The 21,296-nt window shown below is 40.8% G+C and overlaps 1 protein-coding gene across 6 annotated transcripts in view; it reads right to left on the reverse strand.

The window, feature by feature from the left end:
- Positions 1 to 21,276, reverse strand: part of OFD1 (OFD1 centriole and centriolar satellite protein) — a 71,510-nt gene extending 50,234 nt beyond the window's left edge. For 2 of the 6 annotated variants that reach the window (XM_073798966.1, XM_019925589.3), the window contains exons 1-9: positions 21,063 to 21,213; positions 20,632 to 20,730; positions 16,232 to 16,432; positions 14,247 to 14,315; positions 14,129 to 14,159; positions 6,250 to 6,357; positions 4,264 to 4,400; positions 3,764 to 3,937; positions 1,201 to 1,307 (exon numbers count right to left, since the gene is read on the reverse strand). In XM_073798966.1, the coding sequence (XP_073655067.1) occupies positions 1,201 to 1,307; positions 3,764 to 3,937; positions 4,264 to 4,400; positions 6,250 to 6,357; positions 14,129 to 14,159; positions 14,247 to 14,315; positions 16,232 to 16,432; positions 20,632 to 20,724 (920 nt within the window). In that variant the 5' untranslated portion in view covers positions 20,725 to 20,730; positions 21,063 to 21,213. Of the gene's footprint in view, positions 1 to 1,200; positions 1,308 to 3,763; positions 3,938 to 4,263; positions 4,401 to 6,249; positions 6,358 to 12,144; positions 12,258 to 14,128; positions 14,160 to 14,246; positions 14,316 to 16,231; positions 16,433 to 20,631; positions 20,731 to 20,881; positions 21,028 to 21,062 lie in introns of those variants that run through there. The other 4 variants (XM_019925591.3, XM_019925590.3, XM_019925592.3 and 1 more) reach the window with 4 other exon arrangements.
- Between the last annotated feature and the right edge of the window lie 20 nt (positions 21,277 to 21,296).

Raw genomic sequence — 21,296 nt, forward strand, 5'->3', positions numbered from 1 at the left:
TTCTAACTTAAGATTTAATTGACTAGCCCATAGCTATTAAAGACAGAAGATTCATTCTGGCATTTCACAGGCTACTAATTCAATACGGAAAAGTAAATACTGAAAAGAGAGCAAAAGATCGATGGATCAATCAGAAAGTCCCAACACCGAAGAAAGGAATGATCTTCCTGGTGAGACCTGAAATCAAGCACAAGATCAATTCCAGAGCCAAGGAACTGGGTTCACAGGGACTTAGATCAAGCCATAATGAGAAGTGCTAGGGAACCCAGACTATTCCAAGCAAAGGATAAAAGCTCTGTGTGTTTGCTCCCTCTGCTGGTTAATCTGTCCACAAAGGAGCAGTAAACCAGTACATTTATTTAGCTTATATACTATGCTTAGAAGGGAGAAGGAGGAGGGGAAGCGGAGGTAAATAAGTGATTACATAATCATGAACTATCTCTACCCAAATTGTGTTCCTTCTCTCTCTTATGATCAATTTACCTCTTCGGTGTTGCCAGAAAGAGAGTAAGGTTGGCAGAGAGAAGAAATCAAACAAACCGAGCTTATATAAATGAGAAAACCACATCAATGAAGATGAAGACAAATCCTTTAATGAAAGAAGGCTCCTGGATCTGTGAGTGCCAATTAATGGCACACACCAAATGGGAAAGAAGGCTTACTCCATAAACTATAAAACTGCTGAGCTTGCTATGAATCCCAGGTAAGAAGTGAAGAATGAAACGTTGGTGAGCACTTGGAAAAAGCAACACACACATCACAAGAAATACTTTCACCTAGTACAAGTCAACTCAGAGCCACCGTATTTCCCTTTTTCGCCAGCAGAGCAGGTCAGTGTGGCAGGTCTGACTCTCTGGAATTCAGTTACTACACGCGCATGAAACTGAGATTTGAATGGTTGAACATAAATGCGAAACGTATGATCTGTTAAAGCGTTATTCGCTTCTGTGTATCATTTGTCTGGTCTCACTGAAGCCTGACGATGGTGTCTCCTTCTGCTTTCATCCCAGTGTCTAATATTTCAAAAGTGAAACCCTCGTTCCTGTTTCTCTTAACTTGTGCCTTTTGAAAGTTAGGTGCTATCACCTTTACAACCAAGAACTCTATTTTACAGCTAACATTAGACTATGTAGACATTTTAGTAGTTCTTTTTTGCATTTCATTCATTCTGAATGTCCAAAATGAATACACATTACTTACAATTCAAAAGCTTCAATTCTTTGCTTCAGCTCAGCTTCTCTGTCTCTCAGAAAATCCATATCTTTTAGGAGAAGCTGCCTTTGAGTATATATTTCTTTTGTTTCATCCTGTAGAGGAAAGTATTAATTTTTAGCAAGCAAGCTAAAGAAAACAAAAGAGATTTGAACTAATACCCTGCTTCCTAAATTCCAGAAAGCAAAGTACGGACACTTAGAGGAACAATTTCACTTTCAAGAGGTTCCAATGCGAGGTATATGTTCTGCCTTTTTTTCCACAAAAATTTATTCCCTCCTCCTGTTAAGGAGGGCTGTTAAGCCACATTACCCTATATTCCTAACATCCCTTGTCTTGTTATTTTATTACATAATTAACATGTCTCAGACACTTACAAAATTTCGCTAAGTTCTTCAGCAAGAAAAAATGAAACAAATGCGTATTCAGCAATAAATCTTAAAAGAATCCCCATAGTTCCATCGCTGTCTGAAAGTTTCAATTCAGAGGTCATTCTGGCTCAGTCAGTAAGCTCGCCTGATGTCCTGAATGAATGGCCACACTTCCATGTATGTGTTCCCTCAGCAAGGGTTTCCTGAACACCTGTCACATGTCCAAGGGCACACTGGGAGCTGGATACACAATGATGGACAGATATAGGACAGTCCCCAACCTTTAAAAGACTCACAGTTTAGTCAGGGAGAGAGAGACAAACCAACAGTCACACTACGGTGTGATGATTTCACAACCAAAGTACATCAACACTCGACAGCACGAACAAAGCCCAAAGGACTCCATCAGTGGGGGTCAGGAAAGGCGTCATGAGGACGTGACATTCCGGCTGGATTTTGAAGGACTGGATGGTTTTATCAGGCAGAGAAGGGGAGAGGCATTCCAGGTGGTGGAATAAAGCCACGGTGCTCTTCACAAGGATGGCAACCTTCTCTAGTGCCTTCAGAGAATCAGGTGACTAAACGAGGGTTTGAGTCTGTTAACTGGTTGATCTGATCTAGTCAGTCATCTATCTTTTAATTTTATTGACGTATAGTTGATTTACAATGCTGTGTTAATTTCGCTGTACAGCAAAGTGACTCAGTCATACAAATACATATTCTTTTTCATATTCTTTTCCATTATGCTTTATCACAGGGATAATGAATACAGTTCCCTGTGCTCTAGAGCAGGACCTTGTTGTTTATCCATTCTGTATGTAATAGTTTGCCTCTGCTAATCCCAAACTCCCACTCCATCCCCCCTCCCCCATCCCCCTCGGGGACCACCAATCTATTCTCTATGTCCCTGATTTTGTTTCTGTTTCATAGATAGGTTCATTTGTGTCATATTTTAGATTCCTCATATGAGTGATATCATATGCTATTTGTCTTTCTTTCTTAGTCAATCACCTATCTTGAAGATGACGCTGTTAGTATAAACATAATCCAAGCTTCTCAAACACCTGTGCCTCCAACATTTATTTTATAGCTAAGCAAGCCCAATTCCCAGAACTGCTATATACAACTTGTAGAGGGGGTACAATTACCATTAAATAACTGGGTCTTATTGAGAAGCTCTAAGCAAGGGTGGACGCTGGGAGGAAGCCTGCTACTTTTAACAGAACTTCCTGATAGAAGCTCCTGCTGTCCATAGGAAACAAGGCCTCAGATCCAGCCTGGTCTAAGACATGCCCTTGGCAAAGGAACCTGTTTTTCCCAAAGCAATGGATCCAATCCCTCCCGACACGCCCTCCCGCCACTTGGCAACCTCTCCACCTCCCGTCCAGCCACCTTCCTGGGGGACAAGATCAAATGGCCACATGGATGACCCCGGCAGCCCTGGACGCCTCCACTCCGGGGACCTCACCTCTGCCCCCATGGCAGCACACTGTGCTTTGTTTCCAGTCTTGACCTGAAACTTCCACCTGCAACTCTGTCCTCTTGGCCCGTCCTTCTTCCACCCATAGGAATCCTCAGACCTGCTTCTCGATGTCTTCCAGACGGCCCCGTCACCCTCCCTGCTGCCCTATATTAGCCTCCTCTTGGGCTGCCTTCCTCACCCCACCCAACCCCCACGTCTTCCACGGAATGGGCTGCCTTTCCAAAGCCAAAGAAATTCGGTGCTCTCGAGCTCCTCTCCCCAAGCACCTCTATCCTTCTGCCCTCACCAACACTACACATCGTCCTGAGAGCTGCACCAGAGCCATCGCCTGTAAGCACTGGATTTGGTCTACTGCCATTCCAGGCTGCCCACCTCGGCTGGGGCCTCAACATAGCTCAGGCAGCCCCATCTGCTTCCCAGGGCTGCACTTCCTTTACTGCAAGCAGCCATTCCACACCTCTGATCCTCTCCCCCAGGCTGCTACCGAAGCCTCAAATCTGCCGCCTCTCTGGTACGAGTTTCTCCCACTGCCAGCATGGATGGTCCCGTCCCCGGTCCTTTCCCTCCAGCCATCTCAGAGGAAGGGTGTCTGCACATCCTTTCCAAGCCCCATGCTTCTACTTGTGTTCTTGACCCCAGTCCCTACTTGGGAAACGGCCCGGAAATAGCCACCCGGTAAATGATTTTAGAATATTACCTCCTGGTGCTTTTGAATTCTCTTAAGGGTCATCTTTTGCTGAGAAATCAGGGCTTCAGATTTTGCTTGACAAGCTCTCTCAAATCCATTCCGCAACTCAGCTAACTCCTTCTCACACTTTCTTTTCTCTTCCGTTTTAATTTTCGCTATTTCAGTATCTTTAAAATACTTCAACTGCCAATTGATGACAAATAATTGTAAATGCCAATAACTATACTAAAGAAACAGTAACATTCTCTCTTCACTGTTAGGTTTAACGTTAATGCTGTCTAGATATATTTAGTTTTAATTCGTCTTTGTTTCATCTCATTCACTGTACTTATAGGGTGCGTTCAAAAGTCATAAAGAAATGACATCATCTGGAAAGAGAAATAACATGCACAACAGTATAGTATCACATTCATTAGTAAAGATTCTAGTTATTTCCCCATATACCTAAGATGAAGACATTAAAAGACAAGCAAAAACATCACTCTTGGTTATAACATGATAAATCTTACCTTTTGACTCATTTCTGCCCGTAGCTGCTGTTCAATTTCTCTCTTATATTCGTTTAACTTGATTTCTAAAGATTCTAACTTTGGATGCTGAGGGTAAGCACCTGCAAACTCGTCGTCAATAAGCTGAAGCTTCTCAGCTATCAAAAAACAACACAGGAAAGGTTAGAGAAACGTGGGCAGGTGAGCAAGAGGCCAGAGCTCTGTTCAAACACAAAGAGTGTACTTAAGGGAAAGTGTAAGGATGTCTGCAATTTACTTGGTAACGCATCAAAAAAGTGAGAGAACTTAATGGATGGACAGGTAAGTGATCAAGCAAGTATAATGCAAATTTCATGGCAGACTTGAGGTATACAAGTGTGTGCTGTAAAACTGTGTCAACTTTTCTGAATGTCTGAGAATCCTCATCATAAAATGTCAGGGGAAAAGAAAAAAAGTACAGTTCAAGTCAGAAAACACGGGCATCTCTTTCTAGTGTCTAAATGCCATGGGAGAGAGCTCTTCATTGGACTTTGGTTAAAGCTGACTCACTTTCAAAACACTGACCTTAAGATGAATCAAAGATCATGTGTTTCAACTCCTCCTCTCCACAGAAGAGGAAACAGACGCCCATACAGTTGAAGTGACGTCCAGAGGGCTAAGCAACTCTATAATGGCGTCAGCGGGGCTAAAGCCAGGTCTATGACTGCCTCGCATTCTGGCACTCTTTCCGGCAGACCTGCAGCCCTCAAACCAACTGTGGATTTGAAACCAACCACGTAGCACACTGCAAACCTGGCCCTCGCGTACAATCTCAATCATGTGTAACACCAATACCACCAAAAAGCAGGCATAGGAAGAAAAGGCTGGCAGAAGCAGATTAAAATATTGGCGGTATGTCTCTCGTCGGCAACAATTTCCATCTACTTTTCTGGATTTTCCAAATGCTCTGGACTGTCCAATGCAGGCCGCTAGCCACATTTGGCCATACTGAGTACATGGAATGTGACCAGTTCAAAATGAGATGTACTCTAAGTGTAAAAGACACACCAGATATCAAGGACCGAGTACAAAAAAATAAACGTAAAATACCTCATTAATATTTTTCATATTGATTTCATATTGGAATAATATCTTAGACATACGAAGTTATATAAAATATATTACCAAAACAAATTTCACCTGTTTCTTCTTACCTTTTCTACTTTGGCTACTAGAAAATTTTTATTACACATGTGGCTCATATTATTGAACAGAACTGCTGTAGAATAAGCATGTTCTATGTTTCTAATGGAATAAAACCTACACCTAAATAAATGAAAGGCACAGTCATACAATATGGTCTTTACAAGTTACGAACTTATGCTTTTACAAGTTAAAGGCACTAGTGCAGTTTAAGAGTAAGGAAGGGCCAAGAAATCGATTAACCATATCCTATTAGCCAGCTGTTTCCCTTCTCTCCTGAGCACACAACTCAAGGGCAGGATGGTATTACAGAAAGCCTGCACAGCAGAAAAGGCTCTGGATCACTGACCAGAAAACTTGGACTCATATCAGTTCTGACCGAGACTCGGCATTGCCAAGTTGCTCTTCCTCTGGTGACCTCAGTTTTCTCAACTTATAAAATGAAGGGATGGCCCACTCACTTCTCTAGTTCTCTGCAATGCAAATAGTCTAAGATCTTCTCACTTTAGTGGCTATAAAGTTAGATGAGACACAGGGAAGAACCTCCCAGTCAAGAGAGGTTCAACCCAACAGACAAGGAAGTGGGCCTTTGGATCCCCACGAGATTTGGAAAGCATAGCCTTGGCGGCCATGAAGGGAGGAGCAGCCCTGGAGAGCAGTTCCTGGTCCCTCCCAGCAGTGATCCCAGAAAAAATGGGCGCCCCTACCGGCAGCAGCCTGCATCCCTCCCAGTCAAGCAACAAATACATAATACGGTACATCAGGTCATCTCCTTCATTCAAAAGAGAAAACGGAAGAAGTGAAATTATGGAAGACCATAATTACCAAGGGAGTCTTTGACGGGAAATGTTGAACTTGTCTGAGTTCCCATACTGCAACTCTCTTTAGCCTGATGATATTCTGCCAATTCTTTCAGAAACTCCATGAGAAAACCTAAACGACACAACGTGTATAGTTTCGTTTTACAACTTTCTTTCATTCAACTGTTGCTCAATCACTGTTTATGCAATCTTGGTTTTATAACATTATCTTTTTTACATCATGTATATTTTAAGAATAATTTCTGAGGAAAGGCGTTTCCAAGCATGATACAGAAACCTACAAGCAATAAGGAGAAATATTCATCAAACGTACAAATTAAGAACTTATATGTGGCTTGAAATAGCAAAGTCAAAAGACAAGTGATACACTGGAAACAGCTATTTGGCATAATACAGAGACAGAGAACTAATCTTCATAAACATCAAAGAGTTTTTAACAAATCAGTAAGAAAACAGAAAAATAGGGCAAGACATGGACAAAGTTCACAGAAAAAATTTTCAATGTTGAATAAACATGAACAAAATTATAAATAAATGCAAATTAACACTACAACAGAAAGATCGTATTTTCCCGATAAACGTATTACCAAAATTTTAATCTTAGCGCTCTAAGTGTCAGCAAGGGAGCGGGGAAGCAGGCGTGCTCTTTCACTTGGGAGGGAAATTTGTCAGTGTTTATGGATATTCAAAATGCAAGTGCCCTTTCACCTAGTCATTCCACCTCTCTGAATTTACACAGCTATACTTTCCCAAAAGGGTGTAGCACTGCACACTGCATGCTTCTAATGGCAAAAACCAAGCGATGAAACAATAAAATCTCCATCAACAGGGGGTTAATTAAATACATTCTAAAAAAGAATTAGTCCAAGTACACGGCTAGAGAAAGATATATTGGTGGATAAAGAAAGCAAATTGCCCAACAGTATCTATAATATGATTCCATGTATGAGTATATGTTTTGATTACATATAGACTTTGACACCTGTGAACTAACTTCTGGTAGGATAAACAAGACACTCTTCATTCTAGTTATCAGCAAAAGTGAAATTAGAGAATATGAACAGAAATTCCTACTCTTCTTTAACTTCATACCCTTCTGAATAGTTCAAAATTTGTTTTTCTTTTTGGCCACGCCGTGCAGCTTGTGAGATGTTAGTTCCCAGACCAGGGATCAAACCCAGGGCCCTGGGAGTGGAAGCACAGAGTCCTAACCACTGGACTGCCAGGAAATTCCCTGAAACTTTTTTTTTTAAAGTCATGAGTATAAATTTTAGAAGTTTTCACTTTCTTGGAAGAGATGAATGGACTTCTGCATCAGCCAAGTTAAGGGCTTATTTTTCTTTTCTACTGAAGATACAATATACTGTTTCCTTAAATTGAAGTATAGTTGATTGACAATGTTGTGTTAATTTCTGCTATACAGCAAAGTGATTAGGTTATACATATATACACTTTTTCATATTCTTTTCCATTATGGTTTATCATAGGATACTGAATATAGTGCTGTACAGTAGGGCCTTGTTATTTATCCACTCCATATATAATAGCTCACATCTGCTCACCCCAGCCTCCCACTCCATCCCTCTCCCATCCCCTCTCTCCCTTGGCCACCACAAGTCTGTTCCCTATGTCTGTGAGTCTGTTTCATAGATATGTGGAATCTAAAGTATGACACAAATGAACCTATAAGTGATATCATACAACACACTCTCTTTTACTTCCCCACTGTAGATATAAACTCTGTTCTTTCATATTCATTGCCTTGCAACTCTTCTGTCTCGTCCACCCTCTTCTTCTGACCATTTCCTATCAGCCTGTTCTCACCTCACCCCTTCCTGCTGTCATGCTGAGGGCAGATCTTGGCTCCCTCTATGGACAAAGGTCAACGTTTGACAGAAATCTTCAAGATCCTGCAGGAGGTCGTCTTTGGCGGTGTGCTCTTCCACCTCAGCATTTCTAACGCTGGTGCCTTTTCCCAGTTCTGCAGTGCTTTCTGCAGGCCCCTAATTAGTTCCACTTCCCCTCTCTCCCCTCCACACCCTCACCCAAGAAGGATACGTCTAGTCTCCTCCTTTATCCAGTCATTTATTTATATCCGTATAGACTCCTGTTTTATACCTTGGTAATTATAATTCACGTGTAATTCTACAACTCACTGATAAAACCCACTTTTATTTTGTTGCTCCAATTGTTCCAGCTTTGGCCTCTGGGAGCGCTTTCATCATGGGTTTTTGTCTTAAGCACTTCCTTAGGTTCTAGCACTGTAAGGGGCTCCAAGCTCATCTTGTATAGTCTCTGTTCCACTCCTGCAATCAACCACTGCTCCAAGGAGCCCTGGTTCCTATTATTATGGAATGGTATTAGAAACCGAATCTTAGTACTGCAAACTGGACTCGAGGTGTGCTCATTACAACTGGGGTGTCACTGCTTCCAGCCCCTCAGCCGAGACAGCAAGGAAATATGAACGTACACTAACCTGTGTACACAAACATATCTATAAATATCTCTATGTATCATCTGTATCTATATTAAGCTAAACATGAGTTCATACTAATGTCTCCAACTAAGCCATTACCGTATGGATCATCCCAGTCTCCTCCCCTTGTTTATCTGTAAAGTCCCGCTCCAGCAGTGAACACCTGGCTCCCGCCATCTTCTATCCACTTACTTAATTGTTCAATTCCAGCATACGTGTATCATGGTTTCAGAACTGTTAACCAGCACTCCCATGAGAAATAACTCTCACCTTGAATACACAGCTTATGTACAGTTGCTTCTGTCTTTTGTCTTAGTCTTCATTCCTTTCCCAAGTTAGAAAGCTCAGCATATTTTATCCCCACCCCCTTCAGTGAGGTTACTACAGTTAGATTGTTTTGTCACAGTCCGCATCCCATCCTGACATCACCTGACCTCCTAAATTTGCATACATGAAGGCTTGTTCTTTGTAAAGTTCTACAGGTTTTAGGCAAATGTCTGGTGCCATGTATCATACCATTACAGGTATCGGAAGAATACTTTCACCACCCTAAAAAAAATCCTGTGCTTCACCTCTTCAACCTCCTACCCCTTCCCTCCAAACCCCTAGCAACCACTGATGTGTTTACTATCACTATAGCTTCGCCTTTTCCAGAATGTCACATAAATGGAATCATATAGCACGTAGCCTTTTCAGGCAGGCTTCTTACATTAACAATACACATTTGCGACTCATTCATCTCTTTGCATGGCTTGGTAGCTCATTCCTCTTTGCTGAATAGTATTTCCCTGTCTGGAAGTACCACAGCTTGTTTATCCGTTCAGCTACCAAATAACATCTTGGTTGTTCCCAATTTCTGACAATTATGAATAAAGTTGCTACAAACATTCACGTGCAGGTGTCTGTGTGGACTTAAGCTGTCAAGTCACTTGGGTACATACCTAAGACAATGACTGTTGGATTGTAGGGTAAGACTATGTTTAGTTTTGTAAGAAACCACCAAACTGGGCTTCCCTGGTGGCGCAGTGGTTAAGAATCTGCCCGCCAATGCAGGGGACATGGGTTCGAGCCCTGGTCTGGGAGGATCCCACATGCCGCGGAGCAACTAAGCCCACGAGCCACAACTACTGAGCCTGTGTGTCGCAACTGCTGAAGCCTGCGCGCCTAGAGCCCGTGCTCCGCAACAAGAGAAGCCACCGCAGTGAGAAGCCCGCGCACCTCAACGAAGAGTGGCCCCCGCTCACCGCAACTAGAGAAAGCCCACGCGCAGCAACGAAGACCCAATGCAGCCAAAAATAAATAAATTTATTTTAAAAAAAAAGAAACCACCAAGCTATCTCCCCAGGTGGCTGTACCATTTTGTATTCCCACCAGCAATGAGTGACAGTTCATATCGCTTCACATCCTTACCAGCATTTAGTGCTGAAGGTGTTCTGGATTTTGGCCATGTTATCTCATTTTTGTTTTAATTTGCATGTCTCTAACAAATAACATGCAGCATCTTTTCATGCTTATTTGCCACCTGTATATCTTCTTTGGAGAGCTATCTGTTCAGATCCTTTGCCCATTTTTTAACTGACTTGTCCCTTTAGTGTTGAGTTTTCAGAGTTCTTTGTGTATTTTTGATGCAAGTCCTTTATTGGATGTCTTTTGCCAATACCCTCTCCCAGTCTGTAATTTGTCTTTTCACTCTTTCATAGAGCAGACGTTTTTAAATTTTAATAAAGTCTAACTGGTCTATTTTTTCTTTCATGTATCATGCTTTTGGTATTATATCTCATCGCCAAACAGCAGGTCACAAAGATTTTCTATGTTTTCTTCCAGAAGTTTTATAGTTTTGTGTTTTACATTTAGATATATGATTCGTTTTCAGTTAATTTTTGTGTAAGGTCTGCGTCCAGGTTCATATCTGTGCATATGAATGTCCAACTGTTCCGGCACCACTTGTTGACAAGACTATATGTCCTCCATTGAATTGCCTGTGTTAAAGGCTAGTTGACTATGTTTGTGTAGACCTATTTCTGGGCTCTCTATTCTTTCCCACTGATCTATCTATATCTATCTATTCTTTTGCCAATCACAGGCAAGGATTTTAACTTCCAGAAAGAAAAGAGCCAGTGCCCAAATCCTCTGGCCAGCTATTTTCTGGGTATCATTATCTTTGAAAGGAAAAATTAGGGGTGGGAAGGATGTGTGAGTGGAATCTAGGGGAAAAGTACTGTAACCATGTAACAGATCAGCACCCTCAAAGTATAGACACAGTAAGGTAAGACCAAAGATCTCTGTCAGGGAATACACAACAGTTAGGTACAAAACATCTTCTTACATGTTTTCTGATGGTCTCAGTCTCTTAATGGGGAGCCACCAGTTTTTAAATCATTTCATTTTAAAAGTAGCTGCTTTACTGTTAGCCAAGAATTCTATCCAAATTATGTCATTAGGATGCATGACATGTCTGCAACTCAGTTTTTCTGAGTTTCAGAAATTTTACTAGGATGCTGGGCAAACCTGGTAAGAAATGTTAGCCAGATGTCTTTCTGAACTAGAAAGATTTAAAGAGTGCTTAAAGGTGAAAAGCTATTTTTAATAGTATAAATACCTATAAATAAATGAATTATTTCTTAATATACCTTCAAGCTCTAAATTCCTTTCTGAAATAGTTACACTACAGACAGCAGCTATTTACTTAGAACTGTGCTGTCCAACGTGACAGCCACTAGTCACGTGTAGCTACTTAAATTAAAATCTCAGTTCCTCAGTCACACTACCCACATTTCAAATGCTCAATAGCCCCATGTGGCTAGCGGCTACCGTATCAGGCAACACACATACAGACATTCCCATCTCAGAGTTACACTAAACAGCACGGCCATAGAATCTACAACCTAGGATCACATAGCATCCTCAACTTCAGTAAGGATGACCTACTTTGCAGGTGATCTAGAATGTCTTGTGATCCAAATATTATACATTGGATGGAAAACAACAAGGTCCTACTATAGAGCACAGGGAACTATATCCAATATCCTGTGATAAACCGTAACGGAAAAGAATATGAAAAAGAATGTACATGTATGTATAACGGAATCACTTAGCTGTACAGCAGAAATTAACAACATTGTAGGTCAACTATACTTCAATAATACAGTAAAATAAAAACAGAATATCTTTTGATCCAATTTACTTATCCTCTACTTACATTACTCCCAGGAGACCAGGCAGTTAAGTCACAGAATAATGACTGGCAGCAAGTACGTACTCAAGTGTCTGCCAAATGGCAAGTCCTGAATTAATGTCCCAGCAGGGATGGTAGCAATTCTGGCAACAGACAAAATCAAGGAGCACACTAACACAAAAAGGCCATTACATGATGTTACAGATTTTTTGGAAAAGATCTAAGTAACAAGTAAGCTGGTAACTTGCCTGTAACGTGTATGTTCATACTACCAAGTCCGTCATCAAGTCCAGCCTGTGGCCTGTCACCCACAGCAGTTGTAAAGGAAAAAACCCTCAGCTTCCCTCCTTCTGTGTACGGAAAAAACCACCTCTTCCCTCCCATCTCTCCCCTCCCTGTGAGCCCCTTGACTTTTATACAGAACACTTCACAACACTTACTTCCGACTCTCCTGGTCACCCAGTGTGTGGGGCTTTTCCTCACACCAAGCCATTCTCTGCGACACCGGATGGATGGCCTACACTTGAACTCTATTCTGACACTGTCCACCTGGAGGCAGCATCCGACCCCATGGGTTAAGGGCCTCAGTCCCACACCGACCACCCCCTGCCACCATACCTATACATTCTTCAGGTGCCAGTCACATGCCCAGGTTGTCACCTGTGCTTCTGAGCAACTGGCTATACGTAGGAGGTTCCCACAACCTCCTCCTTGGGCTTCATTAACGTACCAGAACAGCTCAAAAAACTCAGGGAAACACTTTCTTACGTTTACCAGTTTATTAAAGGATATGATAAGCGGCTTCCCTGGTGGTGCAGTGGTTGAGAATCCACCTGCCAATGCAGGGGACATGGGTTCAAGCCCTGGTCCAGAAAGATCCCACATGCCGCGGAGCAACTAAGCCCGTGTGCCACAACTACTGAGCCTGTGCTCTAGAGCCCGTGAGCCACAACTACTGAGTCCATGTGCCACAACTACTGAAGCCCGCATGCCTAGAGCCCGTGCTCCGCAATGAGAAGCCACCACAACGAGAAGCCCGTGCACTGCAACAAAGAGTAGCCCCCGCTCACCGCAACTAGAGAAAGCCCACGTGCAGCAGCGAAGACCCAATGCAGCCAAAAATAAATAAATAAAATAAATACACTTATATATAAAAAAAGGGATATGATAAAGGACATAGTTGAACAGCTAAATAGAACAGACACACAGGGCGAGGTACATGTGGGAAGGAGCCCAGAGCTTCTATGCCGTCTCCAGGTGTGCCAATCTCCTAGCACCTCCATGTGTTCACCAACCTGGAAGCTCTCTGAACCCCATACTTTGGGGATTTATGGAGGCTTCATCACACATTCATGATCGATTATTCACAAAAATGACTGATTATTCATTTTCAGTCCTCCTCCCTTCAATAGAATGGGGAGCAAAGCTGAAAACCTCAAGCTTCTAATCATGGCTTGGTCTTTCCAGTGACCAGCCCTCACCCAGGAGCCATCCAGGGACCCACGTAGTGTTGGCTCATTTGAACACAAGACACTCCTGTCACCCAGGAAATTACAAGGGTTTCAGGAGACCTGTGTCAAGAATGGAGGTCAAAGACCAATACTAGAACAAGATATGCTCCTTGTGTTCTTATCACTTAGGAAATTACAAGGATTTTGGGAGCTGTGTACCAGGAACTGGGGGCAGAGACCAATATATACATTGTCTATTATCTCAGAGTAGTTATGGACTCTTTGAAGGTTATTATCAAGGCCAATATTAATGCAATTTATCAGGCCTATATAAACAATAAAAACAAGCACATTACTGAACAGATATTTCATTCTTTAAGCCAATATTAATACAATACTCTATATATTGTACTTAGGGGCCTATCTAGGATACAAAGATAGTGGCCTAAATGTTATTTGTTTTTGTTTTGCAAATGTTCCAAACAGTGGGTATCTCTACAAAGACCAGCTTTCAGTCCATTCGTAGGGCTCTTGATGCTGTCTCTAGTTTTCTCATTTGAGTAATAGCGATTTTAAAATGTTAAAATTTTGGGGAAAGGATCCACATTTGTAAAACAGATGAATTGTTCTATTTAAAAAGGTATTGTCAGCAAGGAAAAAAGTCAAATGATTCAATTCAAATTCCCTATTCTTCCACCTGAAAATTATTAGTTTCATACTTTTATACAAAACAATACATAACAAAAATGTTCCTATTCTCTACAAAGATGAAGGCTCCTACCTTTATGGTTTTCTTTATCAAATCCTGAAATCTGTTAAAAGAAAATATTTTACCTTTATTCAACTATTCAGGTATTATTAACAAACCAAAGCAGGTTATAAAAACGAAACAATCCTACCAGTGATTTATAGAGACTGGATTCAGGGTTGATTTTAATGAGTTGTAATAGATCCTGCATAGTAAATACCTTAAAAAAAAAAAGTACACAGATTTTAACATCAATGTGTAAGTGATATATTCAGAAACATCCTAATTTAAGACTAAAAATCATGGTTCAGACTAAATAAGATTATAACTATGCTAATAATGTAACACGTAAGCTTTCTTATATTAAGTTACAATAAACGCTGAAGTCAAAAGGATAAAATTTTTCTTTTGATCACGTAATTAACCTCCAAATAATTCACAGCAAAAATGATGTGCCTAACAGAAAAAACAGAAATGGTTAATGTCTTACAGATAAGAAACACTCAAACATCTGAGGCACCAATGAATATATGAGTGCATTCCAGGGTCTTTCAATTGCAATGACATTTTTAAATTACTATTGCTTCAAAATATAAATAAACTAAGTTTGTACTATCTTTACAACTACAAAATGTTTAAAACTATTTTACATATACATGTGGTCAAAGAGTTTGAGTATTCTTAGTAAACAATACATACTATAGAAATACATGCTGTGTCTACTCTGAGAACACTGATACCATCTACAATTAGTTTTCCATTAAAGAATATTCTGCACAGTATTTTAGCGTATAGAAACCTTTAAGTGTGGGAACTAGATAATGACTGCTATAACAATATAATTGACACATTATTCATTCTAGAACCAAATTGTGAAATGTAATTAGAAAGTTAGAAGGATCAACAAAGAATTCCTAATGCAGGTAAAATCTGATTGTTAATGAATAAATACAGCATATTTAAATTTTAAGTTTTTCCAATAATAACACTGCTGTTCTCTTAAAACAGCTGAATACCACACTTCTGGACAATTATGGCCAAGATAAAGAGTAAAAACATAGGCACAACCCCAAGACTCAACCCTAATGTAAACTATGGACTTCAGGCGATAATGATGTGCCAATGTAGGTTCACTGAATGTAAAAATGTAGAGTAAAAAATGTTGGGCTTCCCTGGTGGCGCAGTGGTTGAGAGTCTGCCTGCCGATGCAGGGGACACGGGTTCGTGCCCCAGTCTGGGAAGATCCCACATGCCACTGAGCGGCTGGGCCCGTGAGCCACGGCCGCTGAGCCTGCGCGTCCAGAGCCTGTGCTCTGCAACGGGAGAGGCCACAACAGTGAGAGGCCTGTGTACCGCAAAAAAAAAAAAAAAAAAAAAAATGTTGAGAGCAGGGGAGGCCTGCCCATGTGGGATTAGGGAGCAGATGGGCAATCTCCCTTTCTGCACATTTTCGCTGTGAACCGAAACTGCTCTAAAAAATTACGTCTATTAAAAAAAATAGGGAAAGTTTGCTGTATCTGCCTTTAAAATAACCAAGTGTGACTAGTATGTTCAGTGGTTGGTGGAAAGATAGTTACAATAATTAGGAAAGTGGTAAAAGGTGTTCTAATATTCAAGAACTCCACAGGTGTTCAAAAGTTACTTATCCCTCACTTCTCTCATGTCATCACAAAGACGACAAATATCTGAAGAGACTGTAGCATACTGAAGACGGCACACTGTAGATCTAGATTTACTGCCCTGCATTGCCACTTCCAAATCATGTGACCTTGAGCAAATCACCCCACCTCTCCAGACTCTGGATCCTCATCTGTAATACATGTACCACCTGCAGAGTGACCAGCAGTGCCAGCCTCACAACAGACATTCAACACAAATGGCAGTTTTGTGTCCTCAGACTACATGGAGTGTCAGATCACTTCTAGCTCCAAAACATTACAATTTTATAAAGACAAATTAAGATACCAAGGAATTGGTAACAATGTCAGATTTCATACTCCTTGGTCACATTATAACAAACACATGATGTAATTTCAAAGATAAACAAGAAAGGGACCCAGCTAGCCAAGGAGCACTTAGCTATTATCTGAGGGAGAAGCTGTTAACAGAAAATTCAGAGAAAAGCAAAGATGTTACCTTTTCTTTTGCCAAACCACTTTCGGGAAAGAAGACAGAAAGTGAACATTCATAGCCACATCTCTGTAAGTGATCTGCCACTAGAGAGTTGGAAGCTCCTATTAAGAGGGAGCTCCCTTCCACTGAGATGGACAGGGACTGCACTTCGCCACTCAGTACAGGGTGCATCAGTTCGTGAATTAGCTGGTTTCGGAGTTGCGTCTAGATCAAATACAAAATGAAACAAGAGGGGAAAAAAATTTTCAGCAGGATTTTTTCCACTGGCGGGACACAGACTTGTCACATGAATTAGAATCCTTCCTTTAGTTTCCAGAATGGTTCTAAATCCATGGCCACAAGTTAGGAACCTTCCCCTGGACACTCTGTCTTACCCTGTGAGACAAGCAGCCCAGTGGGTTCTAGAAAGAGTAGCTTGCTTTCACCAGCTTCCTAGTGAGCTGGTGGTGAGCCGGAACATGGTGAGACTAACTTCACTTCCCTACGAGCCCAGTTCAGCAACTTTTCACTGGGGTACCAAATACAGGAGAAAACTCTGCTACTTCCTCACCTCTCTGCAAATTGTTGGAGGATACGAAAATAATACTGGGTTAAATATATTCAAGTATATTGATCAAAATAAAATTAGGTTCCCAAAAGGGAAATAGTATACACAAGAGAAAAATCAGTAAACCCAAAAAAGGCTTATTAAGATTCACTTTCACGTGGACTACTTACAATTCTAGATGTTATGAAATATAATAATTTTCCCCTATTTTATAAATGAGGAATTTAGGCTCAAGGTGGCTAATTTTCTCAAAGTTATAATACCACTGTTATTATTCATTTTGGTTTTAAAAAAAAATCCCCTAATCAGACTGCTGGATATTTGTTCTAATTTATTTTGCACATAATCTGAAACATACAATTGGGCGGAGCTTAAGAGTACACTGCCTAGATTCATGGGGTTCAGCAGTAAATAACATCTAAGGAATTGTTATTAATAGAATACAAACAAGAAACAAATGAAGTTCTCGTTACATCTCTTTCTTCTATCCTTTAGCTAAAGAAAATATATTAGTTCTATATATAGTTCTATATTAGCAGTACAGAACAGAACTTATATGTGTATCTAAAATCCTATAGTACTGGGCATATACCCAGAGAAAACCATAATTCAAAAAAGACACATGCACCCCAATGTTCACTGCAGCACTATTTACAATAGCCAGGTCATGGAAGCAACCTAAATGCCCATCAACAGATGAAAGGATAAAGAAGATGTGGCACATATATACAATGGAATATTACTCAGTCATAAAAAGGAACGAAACTGGGTCATCTGTAGAGACGTGGATGTATCTAGAGACTGTCATACAGAGTGAAGCAAGTCAGAAAGAGAAAAACAAATATCGTATATTAACGCATATATGTGGAACCTAGAAAAATGATACAGATGAACTGGTTTGCAGGGCAGAAATAGACACAGATGTAGAGAAAAAACATATGGACACCAAGGTGGGAAAGTGGCCAGGGGGTGGGGTGGTGGTGGGATGAACTGGGAGATTGGGATTGACATGGATACACTAATATGGATAAAACAGATGACTAATAAGAACCTGCTGTATAAAAAACTAAGATTCAAAAATTCAAAAATAAAAATAAAATAAAATCCTATAGTAAAAAAACACATTTACACTAAACAGAATATATATGCTTCGCCTCATCTGATACAGTTAAGTAACTGAAAAGAGAAAACTAAAGCCTCCTCCACCAGTAAACTTTAGTGGTTTAATTAAATTTGTAACATAGTAATGAAGAAATATACTTAGATTCATCTTAATTAACAAAAGGATTTAGGGTGTCTTGCAAACAAGTATTGAAATGGCTAAGAACTAAATGAGGGATTTAAGCAGGGTAAAAGGAAGAGTAGCAAACAGTGGAATGACATTACAGATGAATTTCCATCTTGACACGCCCAAAAAGCATGCCATCTAGCACTTGCTGGAAGGAATCCAAAAACTGGCCGGGGGCTTTCCAGCAGCCAGTGCCAAGAGGGAAATCTATTCAGAATTAAAGCTTGCAACGTCCCTAAGACAGAAATAAGGACAGAGCCCTCACCCCAAATTGTGCCTATGAAAACCTCTCCCCAAAAAACCATAGGGAAGTTCGGGTTTGAGCATGAGTCACCTGTTTTCCTTGCTTGGCCCTGCAATAAACCTTTCTCTGCTCAAAAAAAAAAAGAAAAAGAGAAAGAAAGAAAGAAGGCCAATTATTGTGGGGGAAGGGGAAGTAGGAGAGACAAGACTTAGGGACCCAGAACCCTCAGCACATCTCTCAGCAATTGACAAAGTAGACTCAAAATAAGGAAAAAGAAGATTTTTCATAAACTTCATTTACCAGATACCCATATGACTCTGTACTTAATCATAAATACAAATTCTTTCCAAACACCCAAAGAGAAAGTGAATTAGGCCACTCAAAACTTCAACTGTAAAAATTAGAACTCACTCAGGTCATTAAACTGACAAAGTAAATTAGTTCAGACTGAGAAAGTAAAAATCTCCCCTGCCAAAATCCCCCCTGCCATTGATCACGCTAGAATAACAAACGGAATGGCCAGCTGCAAACAAGAAACAGTATTTCTCCTTAGGATAGGCTGCAGCTGTAAAATGAACAAGGCTAGCAATAATCCTGATACCAAAGCCTAACAAGAATAGCTCCAAATGGATAATGATAGGTCATTATCAACTGGACTATAGACATGAAGTAAAACCCTACCAAACCAAACCCAAAGGACAGTAAGAGAACAAACACCATGCCCAGAGGCAAGAACCATTCCGCCTAAGAAAGTGGACTAATGCGTGATGTACAACTAATTTCAGGTGGGTTAAGGAATTAACTGTAAAAAAAAAAAAAAAAAAAACAGCCTTTTTAAAAACTTAAAAAAAGTGAATATTCATTGCCAGTGGAAAATGACTGAGAATAATCAGCACAAAAAAAGTAAACAATAGACCTGACCACATAAAAATGTAACTTCAGTATTTTTAGAGCCAAATTAAAATTGAAGACAGATAGTATTGTCACAAAAATAGAAAAAAAGATTAAGTTTCCATTAAAAGGACTCGTATCAATAAGAAAACACTAGCACCCTAGGGAAAAAAAACGGACAAGGGGAACATAAAGCACCAATCCATGGAAAGCATACAAATGGCCAGAAAATATATGCAACCTCACTGATAAAAGAAAGGATGTTAAAATAGAGTTTCTCAGTCTTAGATTGGTTTAAAACACGTCATGATCATACTACTGGAGAGAGACGTGCATTCTCAAACTGCTGGTGGAATATAAACTGAAGTTGACCCTCGAACCACCGGGGGTTAGGAGCCCCCTCCATATCGCCAGTTTTGCATCAGCAGATTCAACCAACCACAGACAGTGTAGTATTATACTAGGTATTTATTGAAAAAAATCCACAAATAAGTGGACCTGAGCAGTTCAAACCCGTGTTGTTCAAGGGTCAGTTGTATTACAACCTTTCTAAAACAAGACGTGTACACCAAGAACCTTACAAATGTTCACGCCCTTTGATTCATTAATACCACTTCATCTATCCTAGGCAAAAAGTGAGAGATGCAATTGAAGGAATGTGTAAACCTGGGTATAACCTAAATGTTCAATAACAGGGGAATGCTGCATAAATTACCCGTATGTCCAAAGATCCAAAGATGAGCCTGGTGCCAATGAAAATGAGGATTTCAAGACACATTTAAGGACACAGGAAAATGCTCACCATATAATACTAAAGAGGATACACAAATACACACAACATTATGCCAATTAGTACTGGTATTAGAGATGACTTCTCTTGTATGCTTTTCTATATTTCAGATGAGTCTGAAGTATTTTTCGGATGAGTCTGAAGTATTTTTAAGTTACAAAAACAATGGAGGAGACAAGAAAAAAGTCCTTAATTTTCCCATTTTAAGTGTAAAATGGTCTTTTGAAATGTATACAGTAATGAAAACACATTTCAGCTAATCCTACTCCTTGCTGTTAATTCATACATGAAAGTGTACTAAGAAATATTTGCTGCTCAAGTACTTATACATTTCAATATTTTTTAAAGAAGAAATTCCTCATTCCCCCAACTTTCCTACAGTAAGCAGTCCCTTAATGTTTTCTATGTGGTGACAATATCCTCTGTTCAAATATGAGTATTACAAAACCACTTACTAACCTTACTAAAATGTGTTTGTTTTACGATTTAACAGTTACACAGGAACAGAGCAGTGTAATTCACCAATACAATCTGTGTATCATGCTATTTTTAAAACCCAAGACATGGATGTCTTTACATGTGGACTACCTGTTACAGGTTACCCTTGTAAAATTTATGTAAGAGATATGCCTAAAAGTGATACCTTCAGTGAGTCCAGTATACCCCGATCCTTAAACCTCTGGTACAGCTTTTTGCGCAGTTCATCTTGACTCAACACGTCAGATTTGGGGAGCATGGTGGACTAGAAGATAAAACGGTTACGGGTTAGCTGGCGGGCAGAGGGACGTGAATTTCTGAAGACGGATCGGTGGCCTCCAAGGAAGCCAAAGGCGGTTTAACGGAAACAAAGGATTCACTTCCGCCCGCCCCGAGGAGGGGGCAGATGTATCTACCTGAGATATCAGGTGTCAGCTTCCTCCCGAGCCCTCCCCACTGTGCCCGGAGTTGGACCCCGAGACCGGGGTGCAAGCCCAGGCCTAAGGGAATCCCTGGCCGGAGAGCCCTGCCGCTGTTCCAGAAAAACGGGAGGAACAAGCAGAACTCCGAACTAAGAACTCAGGCAGAGACACGCACTTCCTTTCTCCGCGGTTCTGACAGGTGGGCGTGGTTGTGGCCCACGCGGAACTCTCACTGGCGCCTGGAAGGCTGAGACAGGAGACAGAAGGCCAGAGAAGGCGCTGCACTAGCCGGAGTTCGAACCGCTCTGACCTGAGTCCACCCCTCCCCGAGGTCCTCCGAGCCCAGCCGCCCTACTCTGGAGCATTACAGCGCAAGCCCGGAGCTGCGCCGCCGCGCTGCGACTGGAAG

This window comes from Tursiops truncatus, chromosome X (genome assembly GCF_011762595.2).
Source record: "Tursiops truncatus isolate mTurTru1 chromosome X, mTurTru1.mat.Y, whole genome shotgun sequence".
Taxonomy (NCBI): domain Eukaryota; kingdom Metazoa; phylum Chordata; class Mammalia; order Artiodactyla; family Delphinidae; genus Tursiops; species Tursiops truncatus.